This window comes from Bos taurus, chromosome 29 (genome assembly GCF_002263795.3).
Source record: "Bos taurus isolate L1 Dominette 01449 registration number 42190680 breed Hereford chromosome 29, ARS-UCD2.0, whole genome shotgun sequence".
NCBI lineage: Eukaryota > Metazoa > Chordata > Mammalia > Artiodactyla > Bovidae > Bos > Bos taurus.
Window position 1 is genome coordinate 48,253,215 of NC_037356.1, and position 25,733 is coordinate 48,278,947.

At 52.4% G+C, this 25,733-nt stretch overlaps 1 protein-coding gene across 6 annotated transcripts in view; it reads right to left on the reverse strand.

Moving 5' to 3' along the window:
• The window catches only part of ACTE1 (actin epsilon 1), a 61,130-nt gene extending 45,207 nt beyond the window's left edge, over positions 1–15,923 (reverse strand). Inside the window, exons 1-6 of one of the 6 annotated variants that reach the window (XM_059883127.1) lie at positions 15,847–15,923; positions 15,503–15,612; positions 10,404–10,536; positions 5,307–5,435; positions 4,246–4,332; positions 3,261–3,347 (exon numbers count right to left, since the gene is read on the reverse strand). In XM_059883127.1, coding sequence (XP_059739110.1) covers positions 3,261–3,347; positions 4,246–4,332; positions 5,307–5,435; positions 10,404–10,517 — 417 coding nt within the window. In that variant the 5' untranslated portion in view covers positions 10,518–10,536; positions 15,503–15,612; positions 15,847–15,923. Of the gene's footprint in view, positions 1–3,260; positions 3,372–4,245; positions 4,333–5,306; positions 5,436–10,403; positions 10,537–15,502 lie in introns of all 6 variants that reach the window. The other 5 variants (XM_024987496.2, XM_059883129.1, XM_015461397.3 and 2 more) reach the window with 5 other exon arrangements.
• Between the last annotated feature and the right edge of the window lie 9,810 nt (positions 15,924–25,733).

A 25,733-nucleotide genomic window follows, 5' to 3' on the forward strand; every position in this document is an offset into this window, starting at 1 on the left:
GGGAGAAGGCACTGGGCTGCTGGCGTGCCCACGTCCTCCCTCCTGGCCCCTCTGGCTGCTGGTGCCCCCTCCCTCCTGGCCCCTCTGGCTGCTCGTGCCCCCTCCCTCCTGGCCCCTCTGGCTGCTCGTGCCCCCTCCCTCCTGGCCCCTCTGGCTGCTCGTGCCCCCTCCCTCCTGGCCCCTCTGGCTGCTCGTGCCCTCCGGCTGCCCACTCAGCCCCGGCGGGTGTGTCAGCTCATCGCCAGCCCAGAGCCCTGAGCCTCTCCTGTGCCTGTTCTGAGACTTGGGCTCACCCATGTCTGTTGGCTCTTCAATAAACTCTCACCAACGCTACCCCATGTGGGCATCCTTTGGTTTCCTGCTGGGATCCTGATACAATTAGGGAGTGAACTCAGAGACAGTCGTGGCAGAAGGGCAGGGAGCGGGCCTGGGGGTGGTGGGGAAGTGCCCGAGCCAGGCCTTGTGGCCGGCACTGCAGTTAGTGCGAGGCTGGTCAACTTGCCTGGGCACAGGGGGGCCAGACATTGGGTCAAACATGGGTCTGGGTGTGTCTGAGGGTGTTTCTGGATGAGACTGGCAATTAAGTTCATGGGCTAAGTGCTGTGCTCAGTCGCTCAGTCGTGGCCGACTCTTGCAGCCCCATGGACTGCGGCCCGCCAGGCTCCTCTGTCCATGAGATTCTCCAAGCAAGAATACTGGAGTGGGTTGCCATTTCCTTCTCCAGGGGATCTTCCCCACCCAGGTACTGGACCTGTGTCTCTTAAGTCTCCTACATTGGCAGGCAGGCTCTTTACCACTAGCGCCACCCACAGACTGAGCAAAGCAGATTGCTTTTCCCAAAATGAGTGTCGTAAAAGTGAAAGTGTTAGTCGCTCAGGCACGTTGGACTCTTTGTGACCCCATGGACTATAGCCCGCCAGGCTCCTCAGTCCATGGGATTCTCCAGGCCAGAATACTGGAGTGGGTAGTCATTCCCTTCTCCAGGGGATCTTTCCGACCCAGGGATCAAACCCAGGTCTCCTTCACTGCAGTCAGATTCTTTACCGCCTGAGCCACCAGGGAAGGTGGCTCTCATCTAATCAGCTGAAGGGCTGACTACAACAGAAGACCTGAACTTCCCTGAAGGAGAGGGCATTCCTCCTGCCTGACTGCCTTTGAGCTGGGACATCGGGTCTTTTTATTTCCTAATATATTCCTTATTATTATTTTATTTATTTTTGGCTGTGCTGGGTCTTTGTTGCTGCTCGGGCGTTTTCTAGTTGCAGCCAGCACAAGCTTCTTGTTACTGTGGCTTCTCTTGCTGTGGAGCCCAGGCTCCAGGGTTTGCAGGCTCAGTAAGCGCGACTCCCGAGCTCTGGAGCACAGGCTCAGTAGTTGCAGCACACGGGCTTCGTTGCCCGAGGCATGCGGAATCTTCCCAGATCAGGGATCGAACCGGTGTCTCCCGTGTTGGCAGGCAGATTTTTACCACTGAGCCCTCAGGAAATCCTGGGACATCAGTTTTTTTGTGGTTTTCGACTGACTTAGACCACTGGCTGTCCTGGGGTCCATCCTGCTGGCTGCAGATGCTGGGACTTGCCGGCTCCCATGATCCTCATTGACTCTTTATAATAATATGTATTTCTCCTTGTTGTCATTCAGTCGCTCAGTCATGTTCAATTCTTTGCAACCCCAGGGACTGCAGCACACCAGGCTTCCCTGTACATCACCATCTCCCAGAGTTTGGTCAAACTCTTGTCCATTGAGTTGGTGATGCCATCCAACTATCTCATCCTCTGTCGCCCCCTTCTCCTCCTGCCCTCAATCTTTCCCGGCATCAGGGTCTTTTCCAATGAGTTGGCTCTTTGCATCAGGTGGCCAAGGATTGGAGCTTCAGCTTCAGCATCATTCCTTCCAGTGGATATTCACTGGAGGGTTGGTTTCCTTCAGGAGGGACAGGTATAAATCCCTTGACTCTGTGGGTCTCCTCCACTGAATGTCTATCTCCTCCTGGTTCTGCTTCCCTGGGAAGCCCTGAACAAGACTGTCTGGAGCAGTGCGTTCCCTCGGGGGAAGGATGCTTCTGTCTCTCTCTTTTCTCTCCAGCTCACACGGGCCCCTTCGGGCACTGGGCATTCTCAAAGCTGCTGTCTGCTGTGGCAGGACTGAGGCTTATGCCAAGTCCACGTGCCTAGCATGGCCCACCACCCACGTGCAGGGGAGGACTCGTGGGAGCCCCCGAGCCCTGTGTTAAATGAGGCAGGGCTCACATCTGTGCTGCGGTGGACGCCACTCTGTTTCTGGGCCGCGGAGGGAGCCTCCTCCCTGGGCAGGTGGTGCCTCCGGCCGCTGGGCATGCCTGCTGGGTCACCGCTCACCGCGGGAAGCGCCGCTGGGCTCCAGGAGTCCGAGCCAGGTGGCAGAACCTGGCTGCTTGCTTCATTAGCTCGCTGACGTCCTCACCGCTCACCGCGGGAAGCGCCGCTGGGCTCCAGGAGTCCGAGCCAGGTGGCAGAACCTGGCTGCTTGCTTCATTAGCTCGCTGATGTCCTCACCGCTCACCACGGGAAGCGCCGCTGGGCTCCAGGAGTCCGAGCCAGGTGGCAGAACCTGGCTGCTTGCTTCATTAGCTCGCTGACGTCCTCATTAGGCAGCCGTTGCAGCTCTTGCCCCACCTGGACCCCATACCAGCCCTGAGGAGGGCTCTGCCATCTGCACTGGGGGTGCATCCCCTTCCCCACCAGCCTTGATGGGCTCCGTCACCCAGTTCAACCCAGTTCAAGCTGAGGCAATCCAACCAGCACACATCACCCACTCCTTGGGGTTGGGGGGCAAGCCAGGGGTGAGGCCTAGAGGTGGAGGAGGCCCTGGAGCTTTTAAGTCAGGCTTAGACCCGCAGGCCGGACACACCGGGCATCAATGCTGAGAACACACTGCAAACACAGATCCCGGGGGTTGGGTGTGTCCACAGGCCACTCGCTGTGCAACCTCAGCCAACGACTGCCTCGGCTCCTGGAAGCCCCAGTTTCCCTGCCTGCCCAAAGGGGCACATAAGCGCCCTGCACGTAGCGTGGCTGCAGGTCCAGATGAAACCATCCAGCTTCAACAGCTTACCTGTGCTCGATGGTTTGTGAGCCCTCTGGTGGAAGCTGTCACTCTTGCTGATACCGAAAGGGTCAGGTCTCGCTGGCGTCTCTGTCTCTCCCAAGGTTGGGGAGGGGCCCCTGCCGCCCTCCACCAGCCTGCTCCCTGACCCCCGAGCTCCCCTCCTGGCCTCTTACCTGTGACAGTCTCTCTTTACTGGATATGGAGTTCAAGGGCGGCTCTGCCATCAGCAGAGGGTGCTGCTCTGGGGCGACGTGGAGCATCTGGTAGAAGGAATAGTGCCAGATCTGACGAGAGAGGGGGCGCGACTGTCAGCGCCCCGCAGCCCCCACCCCGGCCCCTACCATTTCCCGCCCAGGAGGAGGCCAGCCGCGGGCCGTGAGGACCGCAGGGAGGCCCCACAGAGAGGCCACGTCGAGAGGGGCCCGCTTGCTGGCCCTGCAGAGCAGCATCTCAGAAATGGGTCCTCCGGCTCTAGTCGAGCCTTCGGACGCCAGAGCCCCAGCCAACACCTGCCTGCAACCCCATGAGAATCAAGCCAGAACCACCCAGCTAAGCTGCCCCCGAGTTCCTGGCCCACGGAAACTGTGGGAGGTAACCGGTGACCATCCCTGTTTCCAGCCACTCCGTGTCGGGATGACCTTAAGCCTTGGATAGTTAACGCATCATCCACGGCAATGTGACCCTGTTCAACTACATACGGAGCCCTCAGCTACTGAGAGAGTAGTTCAAGGCAGCTGTGTCCATCCCATCCATACTGCACTGGACATGGTTGGATGGCATCGCCGACTCAATGGGCATGAACTTGGGCAAACTCTGGGAGATAGTGAGGGACAGGGAGGCCTGGTGTGCTGCAATCCATGGGGTCACAAAGAGTCAGACACGACTGAGCGACTGAGCAACAATAGGAAAGATACACGGAGCGCAAACTTCACCACTGTAAGCTTTTTCCAGCTGTGCAGTCCAGGGCACTAAGTGCATGAACACTGTCGCACAACCATCGCCTCCGTCCATCTCCAGAACTTTCTATCTCCCCAAACTGACACTCTCCCCAGTAAACACTAACTCTCCATCCCCTCCCCCAGCCCCTGGTCCCCAACCTCCCACTCTCTGTCTCCATGAATTGGATGACCCTCGGTCCTCATAGAAGTGGCGTCGTACGTTACTGTCCTTCTGTGACTGCCCCATTTCACTGAGCATCCTGTCCTCAAGGTTCACCCCCGTTGCAGCTGTGTCAGGATTTCCTTCCTGTTAAAGACCAGATACAATTCCACTGTGTGGAAGGGCCACGTTGCGTGCGTCCAGTCATTCACTGAAGGACACTTAGATCATGTCTACCTTTTAGCTGCTGTGAACCTTACTGCTATGAACACATGTGTACAAATATCTCTTCCTGGCCTTGCTTCCAAGTCTTTGGGGATTCACTCTGAAGGGGGATTGCTTCCCTGGTGGCTCAGACAGCAAAAATCTTCCGGAGACTGATTGATCTACAGGATACCCTGGGTTCGATCCTTGGGTCGGGAAGGTTTCCTGGAGAAGGGAATGGAAACCCACTCCAGTACTCTTGCCTGGAGAATTCCATGGACAGAGGAGCCAGGTGGGCTACAGTCCACAGGGTCTCAAAGAGTCGGACACGACTGGGTGACTAGCACACTCACGTTCGCGGTGATTCTAGCATGATTTTTGGGGAATCATTATATTGTTCCCTATAGTGACTGCACTGTTTTACATTCCCACCAAGAGTGTCTGAGAATTCCAAATTTCTGACTCCTCATTCTCACCAACATTTGTCATTTGGTGGAGGGTGAGGGGTGAGGTGTTTATTTGTTTTTAAGATAACAGTCATCTTAATAAGTGTGGAGCATGTTTCAGATTTTTTTTTAATCCATTGTCTCCTTTAATTCTCACATCAGTGTTATATGGTAGGAAAAGTTATATCCCTTTCCTACAGATTAGGAAACTGAGGACCAGAGAGCCAAATTACGGGTCCAAAATGATGCAGGTCATGCATGATGGAGACGGGATTCAGGCCCAGGTCTGTGGTTCTAAGACCTGTATGGTGAGTACTGCGATGTAGCATCTCCAGAGACCCAGAGCCGGGAGATGCCGGGAAAGCCCTGGATGTTGTCTGTACGTCCCTTCTGAGGTGCCGGGCAGCAGGCCACCCCAGGCATTGGTGGGGGCCCTTGAGCACAGCCCACCCAACAGCAGCCACTGCCTACCTTCTCCATGTCGTCCCAGTTGGTGATGGCAGCCCTAGAGACGGGGTATAAGAGGTTGAGTTTCCCTTGGTTTTTCGGAACCTCATTTCCGATGAACCAGTCTTCCTCTTCCATTCCCACCAACAGCTTCTGAAACACACAGGCCAGGCCACGTCTGCCCTCAGCAGCATCTCCCTTGACTTGGGTCTGTGGGTGCACAGTGGACGGCGGGGAGCCCCAGTGTGATGCCGGGGCCACTCCGGGTCACAGCACTGCTGTTGGTGGCCCCCTCAGACCCCCACACTGTGTCAAAATGCTGCTAAGGGGTTTCAGCAGATGACCAGCAAGCAGAAGGTGCACCCAGGAACCCCTGCTGGGACGGGCTCTTGTCCGCTTTGTAGGTGAGGAGACTAAGGCCACAGAGAGAGGGGTGGGAAGGAAGGAGCTCTGGAAGTGGGGGTGGGGGCGGACACACTGGCTTCTATCTTTGCTTTGGAAAGTAAGCAGGGCGAGTCTCCAATTTAATATAATCCGTTATTTGGGGGAAGACAAATCTACTTTCATGCAGGTTAAACCATGCATTCCATCATTTGGAAACGATCTGAGAGTCAGCTCTGTGTTAATCTGAGTCCACCAAGAACCAGACACCAAGAGGAGATGAACAGTACAAGGATTTTATTCGGGAACACGCAGATGAGGAGAGACACAGGCTGTCGTCCGATTCTGAGGCCAGGACAGCAGGCTGGATGGGCAACCTGGAGAAGTCCTTGAGCCAACATCATTCATCAGGGTCATTCATTCATTCGTGTCTCCCAGAAGTGGGTCTGCCTGGCTGTCCCTGCCGTGCTCCGTTGTTGGCTACGAGTCATCTGTGGGCAGCACGGCCCTGGTGTCCTGGGGCAAGCTGGTGCTGGTGTGGAGGCAGGGGGCTGAGGTGGTGTGCTGGTGCACGCGGGCCATGCTGCATGGTGCCAGGCTGCGATGGTGCATGCGGCAGTGATGCTGGTGATCCAATGGCCTGGTGGTGCCAGGCTGCCCTGCTGCAGCGGATTTCAGAGAAAGGCCCCTCAGGGAGCACCACAGCTCCTCCGCACAGAGCTCTTCCATCTCAGGAATTTGTATTTTAGGCGGAAGAGGCCGTGCACCTCACGCATGGAGTCTGCTCTGTCTGAGCTCCGCTTCCTTCTCTGGCCGGTATGACAGTGGCCGGCCACAGTGTTGCCAGGGATGAAGTCTAGTAAGTCTGTGGCTTGGAAAACGTTTTATAAACCGAAAGTATCCGCTGACACATTGGGCAGATTTCAGCTCAGCCCAACCTTCATGAGAAGGGAGAGGAACCAGGGGTGCCTGTGGGAATGAGGAAGAGGCAGCCTCGTCCTGGTTCAATGTGGATGGAGCTCGGGTCTGACGGCTGCTTTGGTTACAGCGGTTGCGTGACTCTGGGCAGAGCCTGTCCCACCCCTCCATGGCCAGAGGTCCCCCACGAGGGGTCTCCCTGCCCTCCTGCTGCCACACAGAAGGGCCCGGGAGGGACCATGGTGTGGTTGGCACAGATGGAAATGAGCCCACGCGGAGCATCCTGCCATGTGCCGACCCCTCTTGGAGGCAGAAGCTTCACCAGGGACTTGCCCGAAGCCCGGACAGGTGGCACCAAGATGCCTTACAGAACACGAAGACTGAGAACCCAGTAGGCTGCGGTTCCGATAGAGGGTTTGCTGCCTGATCATTCGTCTTGGTCACACGGTGCCATTTTGGTGAGGAATTTGAACTTTTTTGCAGTAATCTTGTGCCTCCCCAGGTATGTAACCTGCACTGTTTCTCATTGAACCTCTTTGTAGAGTGAACAGGTATTACACCCTCCCTGGGGCTGTAGCATGTTGTTCTGTGGGCCAACGTTAATTTTTTTTTTTTTTTTTTTTTTAGGATTTAGGCTATTTCTTTATTTCTTTCTTTTAGTTAGAGGATAATTACAATATTGTGATGGTTTTTGCCATACATCAACATGAATCAGCGTTAGTTATAACCCCTCCCTCTTGAACCCCCTTTCCCACCGCTTTAGGTTCAGTGTTAAGTTTGACCTTGCAGGACAAATGATCACACCTGTTGGGGCAAGAGATGTCACATTGAGGGCTTCAAACAGAGGGACTGAGTACAGGGAGGCGGTTACACCGCGCTGGGAGTCTGAAAGCGCAAGAAGGGCAGAGAGTAGGACCCCCTGGAGGCCGCCTGACTGTGGGAAGAACCGGGCGGTGGGTTTGCAGAACAAAGGCTCAGAGGAGGTCCCTCAGGGCTGGGAGGGGCCCTCCTGGGGCCGCAGGGCGATCCTTGGATGGAGGGGAGGATGAGGGCTGCCTGCTGCTGGGGGGTAGTGGGGCTGAACAGTGTGGGAAAGCAGGCAGCCTGCCCCTCCTGCCGCCTTCCGAGTGGCTTTGGTGCCTCCTACTTGCACAACCTCTCAGAGGCCGGCTGGTAGAGGAGCCCCAGCTCCAGCATCAGAGCAGAGCAGAGGTTTGAATGGCGGTTCCTGAGATAGGTCCACGTGTAGGCCCCAGAACCCACATGAGCGCGACCTTGCTTGGGAACAGGGTCTTTGCCGATGTGACTCTTTTAGGGATCTGGAATGCGGCTGGATTTAGGGCAGGGAGACCCAGTGGCAAGTGCCCTTATGAGAAGGGAGGGGAGAGTGAGCAGAGAAGGGGAAGGAGGAGAGAGAAGCCACGTGAAGACGGAGCCACACGCCGCAGAGATCCAGCCTCAGGCCGTGAACGCCACCGGAAGTGGGAAGACTCCGCCGTGAACGTCACCGGAAGTGGGAAGACGCCGGGAGGACCCTCCCCCAGACCCTGGAAAACGTGGTCCTGCGACACGCTGTCACCTGTTGTATAAGTAAACAGAGGGTGTCGCGGCCAACAAGCCCCCCGACTGTGCACCCACAGGGGACTCGGGATGGAGAAAAGCAGATGCCGGCCCCAGACAGCTGAAAGAGCTAGTCGCTCAGTTGTGTCCAACTCTTTGCAACCTCATGAACTGTACCCCACCAGGCTCCCTGTCCATGGGATTCTCCAGACAAGATTGCTGGAGTGGGTTGCCATTACTTTCTCCAGGGGATCTTCCCAACCCAGGGACTGAACCCAGGTCTCCTGCATTGCCGGTGGATTCTTTACTGTCTGAGCCACCAGGGAAGTCCAAGAATACTGGAGTGGGCAACCTATTCCTTCTCCAGGGGATCTTCCCGACCCAGGGATCAAACCTGCATCTCTGAATTGGCAGGCGGGTTCTTCACCAGACGGTCAAAGTGCATATCAAAGGAATGATTCCAACGAGCCCAGACTCTTGCCTCTTCCCGTATAGAGAAGACCGCTAAATTTATTGACTTGAGATATGTGCTTTTCCTTAACTAAGAGCAATCTTGTGATGTACCGACTACCTGGTTTTCATCACAAAAACCCCTATATCCCCTGGTTCCTCCCTTACCCTGCAGAGCAGATCCTCAGAGCGACCTGAGAGCCTGTCTACTGGACCAAAGTCCCTCCGTAAGTCCACTGAACAAAACAGAATATTCAGCTTTGAGGCTGTGCCAGTTTGTCTCTTTGCTTCCGTCGACAACACCTTGATTCTGGACCTGCGACTCCAGAACCAGGAGGGTCCGAAGTTACGCTGTCTCGGCACCAAGACAGCAGCCCTCGTCACAGCCTCCCCAGGGCACTAACCCAGCAGCAGCTACAACAGATGAAGTATAAGCCTCCCTCTGCCACGCACCCCCAGCTAACTCCCATTCCCCCCTCCCAACTGTTGAGTAGATAAACCCCTACAAAGCAGGGTGGGCGAGGGGGGAGGCAAATGCTTTTCCATCCTCTTGAGGCTGGTGGGGAATTATTCAGAGACAGTTTAGTTTCCAAGAGAGAGTGGACAGCAGAGAGGGCTCAAAGGTCCCAAACCTCTGGGAGGCAGGAGCCAGGGGAGGCCCCTGGCCAAGCTGGTGCTTCTGGGGACACGGTGGAAGGAGGGCAGGGGCCAACGGACAGTCTGCTCCTTCCTGGCCTTGACCGGCGGCTGTCACGGTGGCCGGAGCTCTGCCTGCAGCTGTGCATTGGGAGGGCGGCCTGGAGGGGTGTCGGGACCCTTCTCTCACCCAGCTGAGCCGCAGTAAGTGGATTAAGCAGGGCTCTTGCAGCCTTTTCTTATCTCCAGTGTTCGCACCGCCCCAGACTGCCGAGCCCACGGGACCGGAAGTCAGCCGCCACCACTAGCAACAAAGGCTAGACATGGGGAGCTTGGGCGGCTCTTCCGGAAGGTCAGGTGGCTCAGGCCCCAAGGAAACCCGCACACCCGACAGGTCCCCCTGCCTCTGACTCTGGCAGCCCTGCCTCTTCCCGCGCCCGGCCCCCCCCCGCCCCCCCTACCCGCCCCCCGCCTTGCCTTCCTCTCTCCGCTTCTTGGATGCACAGGACGAGCCCATCTGGCTCCAGGGGACGCGGCTGGAGGGGCAGCCAGGAGACATAGAAGGAGGGAGGGGATGGCCTCAGAGAGAAGGGGCTCAGACAGGGCAAGGCTGGTGCTTCCTTTCCCTCCCCCAAGAAAGCACACTTTCATCACTGCTTAAAGCATGTTATCAGTTGAACTGCGTCCCTCCCAGAAAACTCTGTGCTGAAGCCCTGACCTCAGGGTGTGGCTGTTTCGGGAGCCAGGCCCTTAAAGAGGTGATTACAGTAAAATGAGGTCACGAGGGTGGGCCCTAGACCCACAAGACTGGTGTCCTTATAAGAAGAGGAGGTCAGGACACAGACACACAGAGGGACGACCCTGTGAGGACACGGGGAGGAGACGGCTGTCTGCACGCCCAGGAGGGGGCCTCAGGAGGACCGGCCCTGCCCACAGCTGGGTCTGGGATTCCAGCCTCCACGCCTGGAGAGAGTAATTGTCTGGTGTTTAAGCTGCCCCGGCTGTGGGCCTTTGTCCCAGCAGCTCGAGCAAAGCAACACAAAGCAAAAGATGAAACAATGTGTAGCGATCTTGAGCCAGGTCCTCTTGGTGGGATGTCTTAAGACAAAGCTCAAGGCCCTTTGAATCTTAGCTGGGGAGGGGCTGCGGCCCCCAGGGAGGACGCCTGGCACTCACCTCGTGGCGGAGTTTCCCGAGGATGGTTGGGAACACGGCCAGGGGTGCCTCGGTCCCCGCGAAGCCCACCTTGCTGAAGCCCGAGCCGTAGTCACAGATGAGGGGCACGTTCATGGTGCTGCGTGTGAGCCAGCTGCAGGGAAGACAGAGGGTGCGGCTGTTTGTGCTGTTTGCAAGGTGCCAACCTGAGGAGCAGCTGCAGTGCCAGGTAGGATCTCAGCTCTGGGCACCCGGAGCTGGGCCTGCCTTCGGGGTGAGCTGCATCTGGATGCACTGGGCAGTTTGCTGGAGTGGCCGGGCTCTCAGGTGACCACCTGCGCTGGCTGCCCTGGAGCCGTGTGGCTTTTGCCGGTGCAGCCCATGACCTGCTTCACTGGGGTCTCCTGAAGCACTCCCTTCACCGTTCGCCCAGCCGGGGGTTTGGCCAGGGGGCCCCGGGAGGTTCAGTGGCCCTGGTGGTCTGCATGCTGGTGTCACGGCCAGACCCCCAACCCCTCTCCTGTGAGGCCTCCTGCACCTCCTGGCCCCAGGTCAAAATCAATCCCTCCCCTCCACTTGGCTTTTAGACAGCTTCTTCCAGGTTTTGGCAAGTTTGGAAAACATGAGAAGAAGAATAAAGAAGGAAATCTCAACCTAGAACTGGTTCAGAGTGGGGAGGGATTTGCCTCCAACCAGCCGACTCCCTGAGCCTGCTGGTCACTGGAGAGTGGGGTAGGGCTGCTGAACCCAGGACAGAGCAGTCCCCGAAGGAGCATTCTCCTGCTTTACCCCAAATTCTCATGGAGCCGGGAGTCACTTGTGAGTCTAAATATTCAGTATCAACACAGAGAAGCAAAAATCTACAAAGGGTGTCATGGAGATTGGAAAGGAAAAGTTCAGACCATTAGGAGAAGGAACTGGAGCTTCCCTGGTGGCTCAGTGGTAAAGAACCTGCCTGCCAGTGCAGGAGACGCGCATTCAACCCCTGATCCAGGAAGACCCCACGTGCTGAGGAGCAACTAAACTATTGAGCCTGTGCTCTGGAGCTCGGGAAGTGCAACCACTGAGCCCGCTCACTGCGACTATCGAAGCCCATGCACCCTAGAGCCTGCTGCTTCATGACAAGAGATGCCACCGCAATGGAAGCCTGTGAGCCGCAGCTAGAGAGTAGCCCCCCAATCACTGCAACTAGAAAAAAGCCCACACGGCAACAGCACAGTGAAATTAAATAAAGCTATTTAAAAATCACTTTAATCCAATGTGATAAGGGCTGTGCATAGGAGGCAACGTTCTAAGTCAGCCTGGGAGGACTTGGACGAGGAGCTGCACCCTCAGACTGACAAGAGAGGGGGGAGTATTCTTTTTCTCTTTATCCTATTTTGTGATGATATACATCCATGCCTCAGTGGTAAAGAATTCACCTGACAATGCAGGAGACATGGCTTCAGTCCCTGGGTCAGGAAGATCCCCTGGAGAAGGAGATGGCAACCCACTCCAGTATTCCTGTCTGAAAAATTTCATGGACAAAGGAGCCTGGGGGGCTACAGCCCATGGGGTCACAAAAGAGTCAGACATGACTTAGCGCCTAAACAACAACAACATCCAGGTGAGGCTCGGCACCGCCACGTGCCCCTCACAGCACTTGACCTCTCCCCTAAACAAACGTTGAGGTTAATTATTTAAGTAATGAGGCCCAAAGCAATATTGGCTTGCTGTCCTAGGATCCCAGGCTTCTTGGTCTAGTCCGGAGGACATCACATTTACATATTTAGAATTAAGTATTTGTATGCACAAGTTGGAGGAGGAAATGGCAACCCACTCCAGTATTCTTGCCTGGAGAATCCTGTGGACAGAGGAGCCTGGTGGGTTGCTGTCTATGGGGTCGCACAGAGTCAGACACGACTTAGCAGCAGCAGCAGCATGCATGCATGTTAATGCATATCAGCAAACTGTCTGCAGAGGGTGGCATCAGAAGAAGACTTCTGGTGCAGCGTTTTCCATCCTGGATCCCAGGTCTTGCAGCCCAAGAGTGCACACAATGCGACCTGGGACGGTGCCGCCCTTCAAGATGCTGGGCTCTACTCTGCTTCTTCCTGCAAAGCTGTCGTCTCCTGTGTGTCCTGGCTGCCCCCTGGTGGCCGCTCACTAGACCACAGCTCTCAGATCCAAGTTAGGAAAGATTGCACACGTTCCTCCTTCTGGAGCCAAGAAAGGCTTTCAGCCCTTCAATTGACCTCTAACACAATGCAGAGTAATTTGACAACATTAAAAAAATTTTAAGTACAAGAAGGAAAGGGAGAGGCAGTTTTTCTTCTTCTCTTTTTAAAATTGTAGTTGATTTACTATGTTTTATTTCTGCTGTGCAGCAATGTGATTCAGTTACACATTCTTAGCCATTGCGGCTTATCACAGGGTGGTGATTATAGTTCCCTGGGCTGCCCAGCAGGACGGTGCTGTCTATCCATTCTAAGTGCCACCGTTTTCATCTGCTAACCCCAAACTCCACTCCAGCCCTCCCCACTCCTGCCCTCGGCAGCCGCAAGTCTGCTCTCTGCGTCTGTGAGTCTGTCTCTGTTTCACAGACTCGTTCATTTGTGTCGTATTTTAGATTCCACATGTAAGTGCTATCACATGGTACTGTCTTTCTCTATCTGACTTACTTCGCTTAGTCTGGTCATCTCCAGGTCCATCCTGCAAATGGCAGGATGCAAATGGCCTTGCAGCTGCAAATGGCATTGTTTTGCTCTTTTGCACGGCTGAGTCGTATTGCGTTGTGTGTGTATGCACCACATCTTCTTCACCCATTCACGGGTCGATGGACACTTAGGTTGCTTCCATGTCTTAGCTATTGTAAATAGCGCTGCTGTGGACACTGGGAGCCTTGTATCCTTTCAAACTCGAGTTTTGTCTGGAGAAATGCCCAGGAATGTGTTGCTGGATCACACAGTGACTTTTTTTTTCAGTTTTCTGAGGAACCTCTGTGCTGTTTTCCACAGTGGTTGCACCAGCTTGCCTTCTCTCCAACAGTGTAGGACGGCTCCCTTTGGGAGGGGCAATTCTAACACATTTGTACTTAACTTAAATATCCAGTTCTGGGTCCTGAAAGAATACACAGGCGCTGTCTCTATCCTGTAGAGGTGATGAGTCCATCTCATACAGAGGGTCACACGCATGGCCCATGGGCCACTTCCAGCTTCCGTCTGTTTTCTTAAAGTTTTATTGGCACACAGCCACACCCATTTGTCTACATACTGTCTCTGGTCCTTTCTTACTACAGCAGCAGCATTGAATGGTTGTGACTGAGGCCGTCTGACCCGCAAAGCCTAAAGGATTTCCTAGTTGGCTTTTTCTGGAAAACATCTGCCCACTCCTGGGTGCACCGGTTCATGGTGACACCTGCAAAATGGACTCTGGTTAGCTTGGAAAGACGTTTCCTCTGTGGATTTGATTTTTCATCAGTTCGTTCCAAAAATTATTGCAGAGCTACTGTGTGCCAGGCATTATTTCTGATCAGAAAAGATGCTTGATGTTTTCAATCTTGGAGAGCATCCATATTTTCAGTTTGGACAATAGTCATGCCAGTTACCAGCATTTTCCACCCAAAATGGCATCTCACTCTTTTTCAGCTTCCACACCAAGCCCACCACCTGGACCAAAGTTTCACCCATTCAACACAGCTTCCCTGTCCGCTAGACTGAAATTTATCATGGGTGCCCTCTCCTCAGTCACCTGTATCCCGATAGTGTTGGAGGCCAAATTCATCCTCCAGAGAGAACAACAGCAATGAACAGTCCACCTCACCTGGTCAGGTCCCACAGGAAGGGAGAGGAAATCTGGGTCTGGTTTTGCACCTGCTGTTAAGTCAAGGCTCTGCTCCCTGAAGTCCTTAGACCTCCACTAAAGATTTCTTCACCTGTGTCCCCCTGGCTTGTGTCACTGATGAGAAATGCAAATGCTTGTGAATTTCAAATACACATTTGGAAGAAAATGCTGACGTATTTTCATTTACCAGCGGCCATAAGCAGCCCCAAATGGACCCTTCTCCTTCATAGAATCTTAATTTAAACGTGACTGCATGGAGCTGTTTGGATACATGAAAAGGAACCCAGGCTGCTTTGCTGTGTGTTTTGCCAGGAGCCCCTGACTCTGGGGCCTAGGAGTCTGCTCAGGTGCCCAGACTCACAAAAATTGGGGAATACCTGAGACTTTGAGAATTGAATTCCAGACCGTTTTAGATGTAATTTGGTTAAATCCCTACTTAGAAGTCTTTTATATATATATCTGAAGGAAGAATATTAAAGGAAGCATCAAGAGAAAGCTTGATGAGGAATTGCCTGGTGGACTATTGGTTAAGAATCTGCCTACCAATGCAGGAGACATGGGCTCGATCCCACGTCTGGGAAGATGCCACAGGGCGTGGGGCAACTAAGCCCTCACGCCACAGCCACTGTGCCCACCTGCCCGCGAACGTGTGCGCCACAGCAAGAGAAGCCACTGCAGTGAGAAGCCCACCCGCCAAAGCAAAGACCTAGTGTAGACAAACACAAAATTTTTAAATTTTTTTCTTTTTTGGAAAAGAGAAAACATGAAGCCATTCATTTTTGTTGGTGGTGGTGTTCAGTTGCTAAGTCGTGTCCAACTCTTTGTGACCCCATGGACTGCGCACGCCAGGCCTCCCAGTCTCTCATCTCCCAGAGCTTGCATAACTAAGTTCATGTCCATCAAACCATCTCATCCTCTGCTGCCCTCTTCTCCCCCTGCCCTCAATCTTTCCCAGCATCAGGGTCTTTTCCAATGAGTCAGCTCTTGGCATCAGGTGGCCAAAGGATTGGAGCTTCAGCTTCAGCATCAGTCCTTCTAATGAGTATTCAGGGTAGATTTCCTTTAAGATTGATTGGTTTGATCTCCTTGTGGTCCAAGGGACTCTTATGAGTCTTCTCCAACACCACAGTTCGAAAGCATCATTTCTTCAGTGTTCTTCCTTCATTATGGTCCAGCTCTCACATCAGTACATGACTACTGGAAAGACCATAGCCTTAACTATACACACCTTAGTCAGCAAGAAATTTGAAATTCCCAAGCACATCTTGCTTCTTGGAAAGCAACCAGTCCCCTCTTACCTCCAAGTTCCCAGGGAAGACACGTGGCAGGTGCAGGCCTGGTTCTCAGGGGAAGGGTTCTCGTTTATTCAGTGCTGAACCATCAGTCTCGTTCAGCAACATTTCTCTTTCTGTTAGAAAAAAGATTTCAAAGTCCTCTAATTAAACAGTGAAAGCATCTAGGCCAAACCAGAGGTACCGAAACAAACAGCTGAATGACCATCACAAATAGGGCAGCCGACTAACGACCTCCCTGCCCCGTCCACTGAAGAAAAGACCTTTCGTAAAACTGAGCTATCTGGTTAATTGAAACTTCGTGAACATGACATTTGCAAACACACAAGCCTCTTAAGGAGATGACAAACCTCTCTGACTGCTTCACCAAGGATGCTGGCCATGGGGTGGCCTTGTCTTGGTGGCCTGGGGCCACCATGATGCAGAACAATCACACTGTGCTGTGACACAGCTGTGACCTCAGGGTCCTGCCCTGACATCAGCTCCAGCCTGCCAGGTCCCGGCTTGCCGTCCAGTGTTTACAACCTCCTTTCTGCTTTTCCTGTATCCACTCTTGTGGTTGTTCTGGCGTGTGGGGCCCTCCAGGAATCGGCCCTGCTGCAGAAGAATGGAGATTCAGGCCCTTGCCAGACCCCCGAGGCCTGCCCCTGGGATGTGAGCTCCGGGCACTGGAGGAGAGTTGACTGTTAGGCAGAGCTGCCTTCAGCCTTGGGCAGGAAGGCAACGGGCTGGCGGAGGCAGGTGTCCTGGCCTGGACGAGGCAGGGGCAGAAGCAGTGTGGTCCCTCTGGGGGCAGGACATCCCAGCACCTTGACTGAAAGGGCGCGTATCTGGTGAGGCAGAGAGCAGGGTGGCTTCAGACCTCCCATCCCAGCGGGTGGGGTCCCACAAGCAAGGGGTGACAGGACTCCTGGAACCAGTCTGCTCAGAGGATCATGGCGCAGCCTCTGGCATGCGGGGTGCAAACACGAGGGCCCACTGGGGTAAGCTGTAACAGCCCTGCTTTCCTGAGTCCATGATCCGCTCCTAACGCTGTCTCCATGAACACCTCATGGAGGATGCACAGACCCACCTAGTCAAGTAAGTGGCTGCAAGGGATGGACTTCTAAATTCACGTGTGTGATGAATGCTGGCCGCCGTTCAGTGCGGGGGCTCTGTGGCTCCCTCTTGTCCGTCTGCTCAGGGCGTCTGTCCCTCTACCACCTCCCTCTGCACTCAGAGGGTCTCTGCCAACATCTGCAGCACAGCTGCCCCCTGCCCGCCTGGCGCTTTCCTCCCGGAGGTCGCTGGACAGCCTCGCTCTCCACACTCAGGGACTCTGCACCAGCCCTTCCTCTGTGTGTCCATGCAGAGGAGCTGCCTGACTCCTTTCTTTCTTTGTGGAAAGACATGATGTCCAGGTAACGGAGCGCATGCATCTACGGGCACACCGGGGTGACCTTGATGTTCGCTGTCCCTGTGCAACCGGATGGAGACTCAGGTGTTTCTAGTCCCCAGGAGGGCCTCCCCGTGCCCTCCACTTTGGCCACACCCTGCCAGCCTTCGAGGTAACCACCGTCTGTGTCCTGGTGCAATGACGCGGCCGGCCTGACCTTGGAATTGCTGCAAGTGTCTCCCCCGGGTCGGGCTTCCTTCGCTCCGCACCATGCACACAAGTCTCCCATGCACTGTAGCCTGGGGAAGGGGGTTACCTGGGTCACTCACTGTGCTGCCCACAGGCTTTCGGTTCCTTCCTGTTTATGAGCACTGCCACTGTGAACACTGCTGTGAGCACAGACGCTTGGTCCCTGCAGGCCAGCCTGGCGAGGGGAGTTACTCGAGTGGACCAGGTGTTGGGCTTTGAGATGCTGCCAGACTCCTCCCTGAAGGGGCCGTCCCAGTCTGCACCCCCATCCGGGGCAGACTGCTTGAGACTGACATCCTTACCAACAGGTCGGCTTCTGGGCCGTTTCATCTTCACTCCCCCACCCAGGGTGGTGGTTTCACTTGCACCTTCCTGAAAATAAGGATGCTGAGCACTTTTCATATGGTTACTGGTCCTTTTCTCAAGTCTCTTCCTCCTTGACAAAAATCAGCTTGCCAGTCACTGTCTTAGTGGCTTGTGGCTGCAGCTGGTCAGTCGCTAAGTCCTGTCTCCCTCTTGCGACCCCATGGACTGCAGTATGCCAGGCCTCTCTGTCCTCCACCACCGCCTGGTTTGTTCACATTCGTGGCCATTGAGTCGGTGATGCCATCGAAGCACATTCTGTCCGTGAGTCCTCCAGTGGAGAGAGCACCACTGCACCACCTTTCCGTCCTTGTGAATTACCCCTTCACTCTCTGAATGTTCCCTTTTGATGAAATGGGAACATTTAATTTAATTTCGTTGAAATGCAGTCTTTTCTTTTTCCTGCTTCACTGTCCTTTTTAAAGAAATCTTTGCCTAACCAAGACGATTCTCCTTCATTGTTTAATTTATTTTTAAAAGACTATGTATTCATTTGACTGCCCCGAATCTTAGTTGCAGTACACAGGATGTTTCGTACTTGCAGCTTGCGGGATCTAGTTTCCTGACCAGAGTTTGAACCCAAGCCCCCTGCATTGGGAACATAGAACTTTAGCCATTGACCACCAGGGATGTCCCCCCACCTCTTTTATTTTTAAAGAAGATTTTATTGATTTACCTTTTACATCTCAATTTTTTGTATATTGTTAGGTAGTTAGGATAGGAAAAAAGGAGTCCCAAATGGTGGTGGCTAAAACACAAAGAAAGGGAAAATCCCCTGAAAACGGAACAAAAGAAAATCCACGGACCGGAGTGAGAACTTCAGGTGAAATAAACACACCCGCTTATTGGCTAGCCCAGTTTGCACAGGGCAGGCTCAGGGGGGAGGAGGAAAAACATATTAAAACAAAAGGAGCCAAAACTGAGCCTCCCTCTTCCCTTTGTCTTTTGGGCCACCTACCGTCACACTTCGAGGATGTATTTTCCTTTGCTCGCCAGATAAAACTGAGCAGTAACCGAGCTGTAACACTGGTCCGCCGCTTCAAATTTTTGCCGTGGTGAGACAGAGCGGAGGAAGTTACACACTCCCCCGCCATCTCTGGTGCCGTGACTCGGATTTAACCTGGCTGAAACAACCTCGGCTCAGCCCCTGCGAGGCAGAGGCCAAGCACAGCAGAAGCCCGACTTGGTGAAAGCTCAGTGGAAGCTGAACGCAAAGAAAACCCAGCACAGTGGAAGTGACAAGAAGCCCAGTGTGCTGGAAACCAGGACAGCGAAAACAAACTCGGTAGAAAGCTCATGCATCTCAGTCTCAGCTTCCAGGAGACCTCCGGTTAAGGTAGGAGGTCCTCACGCCTACGGCTGGAAGGACATATGGCTAACAAAATCTTAATTCCTTTACATTCTCTCATTTATTGCTTCCTGAACCCCCTGCAAACAGGCAGGTGGCAGTGGGTACAATTAGGTGACTCTGGCAGGGGCTACTCCCCAGTGTGACCTGAAGGCTCCACTATCCACTGTGCCCTCGATCCTGTTGCCCAAGCAGCTGGGGGTTCTTCTGGCCTTAATCTTCTTTGTGCCAAGGATCAGGCCAATGAAAACTGTGAGCACAGGTCAGGTATTTAGCAGATTTTCCAGCAGGTTATGAAGGGGATTCCTTGGCACATTCTTCCACTGCTTTTTCCTTCTGTCCTTCAACTCCTCTCTCCATCTATGCCACTGCTTACAAAATATTGGGCAGGTCTTAAAGTTGTGTTTGAAACTGTTTACCTAAGATTGGGACTCAAACCTATGTGGCAATGACTCTATGCTATGCCTAGTCACTCGGTCATATCCAAGCGGGACTTGAGGCTGGCCAAAACCCGTAGTGCCTGGTTTCAGGACCTAATGAAGCTCAGGTTCTTGATGTCTCATTGCAAAAAAATTCAGTGAGAGACACAGTGATAGGCAGGAAGTTGATTCATTTAGATTCAGAAAGCAGCACACTGCACAGGGTGTGGGCCATAGCAGAGGGGGAGTGCAGTGGCCATGAAATGTGGTGTGGTTAGTTTTTCACAGGCTGGGTGATTTCATATGCTAATGAACTGGAGGATCATTACAACAGTTGGGGAGCCACCCACTCCTTGGTCTTTTGATGGTGCCTTGGAACTGTCACGGCACCTCTGGGTATGTCATTTAGCTGCAGATTGAGGATCCAGGTTTAGTTGAATTTTACTTGTCTGCCATCTTGGACCCATTTGATTTTAATTGGTTTATACCATGCCCTTGGGCTACATTATTCTTTCAAAAGTTGTGCCCTGCCCTCTTGGCCCCTGTTTCATGCTCTTTTCCTGAGCCCCATCTGGGCCCACAATGTTGCCTTTACAATCTTCTGGAGGGACAATCAGAAAATAGCTGGCCCTTGGGAGGAAAATCCAATCCCACTAGATATTCAGGCCTTCGTCTTCCATGTTTCCTACATGTGCAACAATAACAATTCTCAGCAGACCCACTAGGGTAGGTGACAGACACATAATGCCTGCTAGAAGTCCATTTGTTGGTGGCATCCCTTCAAGGGCAACTGGGCTTCCAGGGACAATGTTTGCCACTGGGAGTTAGGCCTGCAGGCCGTTTGGGTCCAAACCCTTACCACCTTTCTCCTAAAGCTACAAACATACCCCTGGATCAAATCTCCACTCCACTTTTATGGAGCAACTGGTCTGTTGCCTCTTATCCTTTTGTTCTTAAGCTACTTACTAACTCCTACAACCAGGACCCTGCTCCCTTGTAGGCAACATCACTCCACCCAGTACTATTAAAATACTCTAAATGGTTTTTCCAGTATGGATGTGAGAGTTGGACTATAAAGAAAGCCGAGTGCGGAAGAATTGATGCTTTTGAACTGTGGTGTTGGAGAAGACTCTTGAGACTCCCTTGGACTGCAAGGAGATCCAACCAGTCCATCCTAAAGGTAATCAGTCCTGAATATTCATTGGAAGGACTGATGCAGAAGCTGAAACTCCAATACTTTGGCCACCTACTGTGAAGAACTGACTCATTTGAAAAGACCCTGATTCTGGGAAAGATTGAAGGCAAGGAGGAGAAGGGGACGACAGAGGATGAGATGGCTGGATGGCATCACCAACTCAATGGACATGAGCTTGAGTAAACTCCAGGAGTTGGCAATGGACAGGGAGGCCTGGCATGCTGCAGTCCATGGGGTCGCAAAGAATTGGATGTGACTGAGCAACTGAACTGAACTGAATGTCCCTAACAGGAACAGATAACCCACTTCTTTGTCATCCCTTCTGTTATCACTTAAAGTGGGTCTATGACAATGAAATGTTTACCATTGAAAACACCCTGAACTGCTCTTATGAAGGACCAGGGGAAGAAATCAGTGACTTACATTCCATCGGAGCAATAAGAGGATAAGGCTTGTGGCTGTTTCACCAGGTTCCCAGTTTCAGGGCACAGACTTGGATTGCTTTAAATCATGGTATCTATTCCCATCCACAGTGGACAAATCAGCAATGACTTAAGATTACAACCCCTAATCCTACCCAGTACTAGTCATACTGGAGACCTTGGGGATGCCCAACTCCAGCCTGGGCATCCCGGGAGGTCAACCTGCCTTGACCTGCCTAGTTATCCAGTCCCCAGGAGGTTGTCATGCCTCAGCCTACTTGGGGATCCTCCAGCCTGGGGTCCTAGGTGGTCTATCTGCCTTGACCTGCCTAGGGATCTGGTCCCCATGAAGTTGTCATGCCTCAACCTGCTTAGGGATCCACCAGTCCAGGGGTTCCAGGAGGTCAACATGCCTTTACCTGCCCAGAGACCCAATTCTCAGGAGGCCAACATGCCTCAATCTGCCCGGGGATTCGATCTCCAGGAGGTTATCACGCCTCAACCTGCCTGGGGATCTGCACCCTGACCTGGGAACACCTGGCTCTCAGGTTGCAACAGTACCGGGTACGATAAGCTTCAGAAAGATTCACCCCTGAGGAAGTCCACCCATGAAAATAGCAGGAAGTCTATTAGTTTTGGGACTGTGCCCAGTCTCAGCAATAACTCAGGAATCCAATGAGAACCCCATTGCCTTTCTGGAAAGTCTAAAAGAGGCCCTCCAAAAGTTTACCAATTTCGACTTAGACTTTTATGAGGGACAGGTGATTTCAAAGGACAAATTCCTGTTCCAATGTGTGTTAGACGTCAGCATAAAGTTACAAGCATAAAGTTGCTGCCTCTTTAGATGAGATGGTCCAGACGGCCACCAGTACCTTTTATTACAGAGAACGGGAGAGGGAGGCCAAGGCCCAGAAAGGGAAGAGAAGGAAAGAGACAAGGCATTCCCAGATGCTGGCTGCCTTCAAGGGAAGCCTATGGCAAACTCCGAGTCCTTAAAGGACAAGGCACGTGGCAAATGCCTAATCTGTAGACAAGTGGGATATTGGGCCAAAGAGTGTCCAAACTGTGACGAGTGTCCAAACCGTGGCAAGTCTCCTAAAATGGCTTGCTACAAATGCCATCAGTTGGGACATTGGGCGGCACTCTACCTTAGTACCCAAGAGCCTCAAGATCAAGCACCAAGCCTTCCCTCACGATGGTTCAACAGGACTGAAGCCGCCCGCTCCAGCCAGCCTGCCTGTCACAGATAACCATCACGGGGCTGGAGACAAGGGTGCAAATGGATGTGGCAGGTAGGTCTGAGAATTTCTTGGTTGACACAGAGGCTACCTACTCTGTCCTGACCTCCTACTCCAGAGCCTTCTCTTCCCAAACCTGTACCATTTTGGGTGCTACAGGAAAAACAATTACAAAAAGATTCACTCGAGAACTTCTTTGCTGCTGGGATGGACAAATATTTCCCATATTTGGAAACTGGTGGTCCCTGAGTGTCCTACTCCCTTACTGGGGAGAGATATACTCACTAAACTGGGGACCATCCTTGTGATGGGAAGCTTTTCAGCCCTAGAGCCCTAAAAGGTTGTTGCTGAACCGTGAAAAGACGCCGGGATTCTTGGCCTCTGGAGGAGAAGAATTCAATCCGGGGCCAGAGACGAGGCTTGATCGCTCAGAGCTTTTGTGTAATACAGTTTTATTAAAGTATAAAGGAGATAGAGAAAGCTTCTGACATAGGCATCAGTTCAGTTCAGTCACTCAGTCGTGTCCGGCTCTTTGCGACCCCATGAATCGCAGTGTGCCAGGCCTCCCTGTCCATCACCAGCTCCTGGAGTTCACTCAGACTCACGTCCATCGAGTCAGTGATGCCATCCAGCCATCTCATCCTCTGTCGTCCCCTTCTCCTCCTGCCCCCAATCCCTCCCAGCAGCAGAGTCTTTTCCAATGAGTCAACTCTTCGCATGAGGTGGCCAAAGCACTGGAGTTTCAGCTTTAGCATCATTCCTTCCAAAGAAATCCCAGGGCTGATCTCCTTCAGAATGGACTGGTTGGATCTCCTTGCAGTCCAAGGGACTCTCAAGAGTCTTCTCCAACACCACAGTTCAAAAGCATCAATTCTTCGGTGCTCAGCCTTCTTCATAGTCCAACTCTCACATCCATACATGATCACAGGAAAAACCATAGCCTTGACTAGACGGACCTTTGTTGGCAAAGTAATGTCTCTGCTTTTGGAAGGACTACAGCCTCTAATAAATAAACTCCTTGCCTATGGGCTATTGGTCCCCACAAATTTGCTGTGTAACACACTGATCCTCCCTGTAAAGAAACAGGACAGGACCTGGTGAATGTTTCGAGATCTCTGGATCATAAATCTGTAGTCCCCCTCCATTCCACAGTACCCAATCCCTATGTAATCTTGGGAGAAATCCCTCCCAGTGTCAAGTGGTTTATAGTCCTGGATCTCAAAGATACATTCTTTTGCATACCACTGGCTAAAGAATCCCAATATCTTTTTGCCTTTGAGTGGGAGGCCCCAGGAGAAAAACACCAACAGATGACTTGGACAGTATTACCTCAGGGGTTCAGAGACAGTCCCACTGTTTGGGCATGCTATTAGCCAGGATCTCCTAGATCTGGACCTGGGACCTAATGGGAAAATATTACAATATGTAGATGACCTACTAATCTACTCTCCCAGTGAGAAAAATGCCTAACAACATGCAATTCAGGTTCCAAAGTTTTTAGCAGAGATGGTCGAGACAGAGGTCACTTACCTGGGAGTTCAGAATACTCATGGGTCCAGGAGGCTGTCCTCTGATCGAGTACAAGGAGTCCTCCAATTACCCTCCCCCATGACTCAAAAACAATTGCAAGCTTTTCTGGGGCTAACTAGGAATTGTAGAATCTGGATACCCATCTATAGGCTAATTGCCCAGCCCTTTTAAAGGGCTTTCTTTAAAAGCCCTTTCCTTTTTAGGAAAGTTTGAAGGGACGGGATGCTTCAACTCCATTGATGTGGAGAACTCAAAAGAAGGCAGAGGCTCCACTAAAACAAGCCTTAACTCAAGCACTTGCCTTGAGGTTGCCAGACCCCTCCCCCCAAAAAAATTCCAACTTTATGTCCACAAAAAGGAACGAATAGCCTTCAGAGTGTTAGCTCAAAGGTTGGAACCTGAGCCCCAGCCTGTAGCTAACTTATCCAAGAGACTCGATCCAACTACCCAAGGCTTGCCTCCCTGCCTTCAAAATCTTGCAGCTATTGCAGTCCTGACAGAAGATGCATTAAAACTCTCTTTTGGGGCAAAGTATTTTTACCAGCCACCAAGTGAAACAACTCCTGAATGGGAGAGACCATTTATGGATGTCTGATCAAAGGATCCTCAGATATCAAGTAGTGCTGATGGAAAATCCTGACTATATCTCCTTGTGAGATTCTTAACCCAGCCACCCTCCTGCGTACCCACAAGGGCTCTCTCCCCATTCACTCTTGCCTAGAAACCTTGGGACACTGGACAAAACCCCAAGAGGAATTGTCAGAAGATCCTCTGACCAATCCTGAGGAAATCTGGTATACTGATGGAAGCAGCTTTGCCTTGGATGGAAAAAGAACAGCCAGATATGCAGTAGTCTCCAATTTTGAGACCACAGAGGCTAAACCTTTGACACCAGGTGCTTCATCCCAATTGGCTGAGCTCATAGCCCTGACTTGAATTTTAGAGATGGGAAAAGTTGAAAAAGAGTAGGCATTACACTGACTCCAAGTATACCTTTCCGGTGCTACATGCACATGCTGCTATTTGGAAAGAAAGACCACTTGACCACCCGAGGGTCCCCAATTAAGGATGGTGATCAAATCCTTAGGCTCTTGGAGGCGGTCCACCTGCCCACTGAGGTTTCAGTCTCCCACTGTAAAGGACACCAAAAAGGGAGCACGGAAGTGGCACGAGGGAACCAAGCAGATGATCAGGCAGCTAGGAGAGCAGCATTACAGAACCATGACCTAACAGGGATTGCCACCTTAGTTCCACAGACTAATTTGCCAGAAACTCCTTCATACACTGAAGGTGAGACTCTTAAAGCTAAGAGTGAGGGCTTTCAAGAGGATCATACTGGGTGGTTCCAAAAGGAGGGACTCCTTTTTCTGCCTGGAAACCTCCAATGGAAGCTGGTTAACTCCTTACATGCCACTACTCATTTAGGAGAAAAGGCCCTCCAAAGATGCCTAGAAAGGTCCTTCAGAGGAACAGGCCTCCAAATTACTATAAGGCAAGTAGTCTTCTCTTGTCCCACTTGCCAATTAAACAACCCCCAAGGAGCTTGAAGACCCCAGCTGGCCCATCCCATCCAACAGCATGGGGCCTACCCAGGAGAGGACTGGCAGATGGACTTAACCCAGATGCCAATTTCTCCAGCGTATAAATACCTATTAGTCATGATAGATACGTTACACAGAATGAATTGAAGGCTTTCCCACTTGGTCTGAGAAGGTTGAGGAGGTGGTTAAAAAAAAAAAAAAAAAACTGCTCCATGAAATTATTCTGAGATTTGGTCTGCCCAGGTCATTCCAAAGTGACAATGGGACATCATTTCCTTCTAAGGTCACCCAAGGGGTCTCAAAAGCATTGGGCATTACTTATTATCTATTGTGCCTGGAGGCCTCAATCTTCAGGAAAAGTAGAAAGAGCCAATAAATTCTTAAAATCAGCGATAAAAAAGATAACCCAGGAGACCTCCCTGGGATGGAAGGAGGCTTTACCAATAGCTCTCCTCCGCACCCGCATTGCCCCTAAGGAACAGGTTGGTCTTAGTCCTTATGAGATGCGCTATGGGAGACCTTTTGTTTATGTCAGTGACCTCTTCCTATATCCAGAG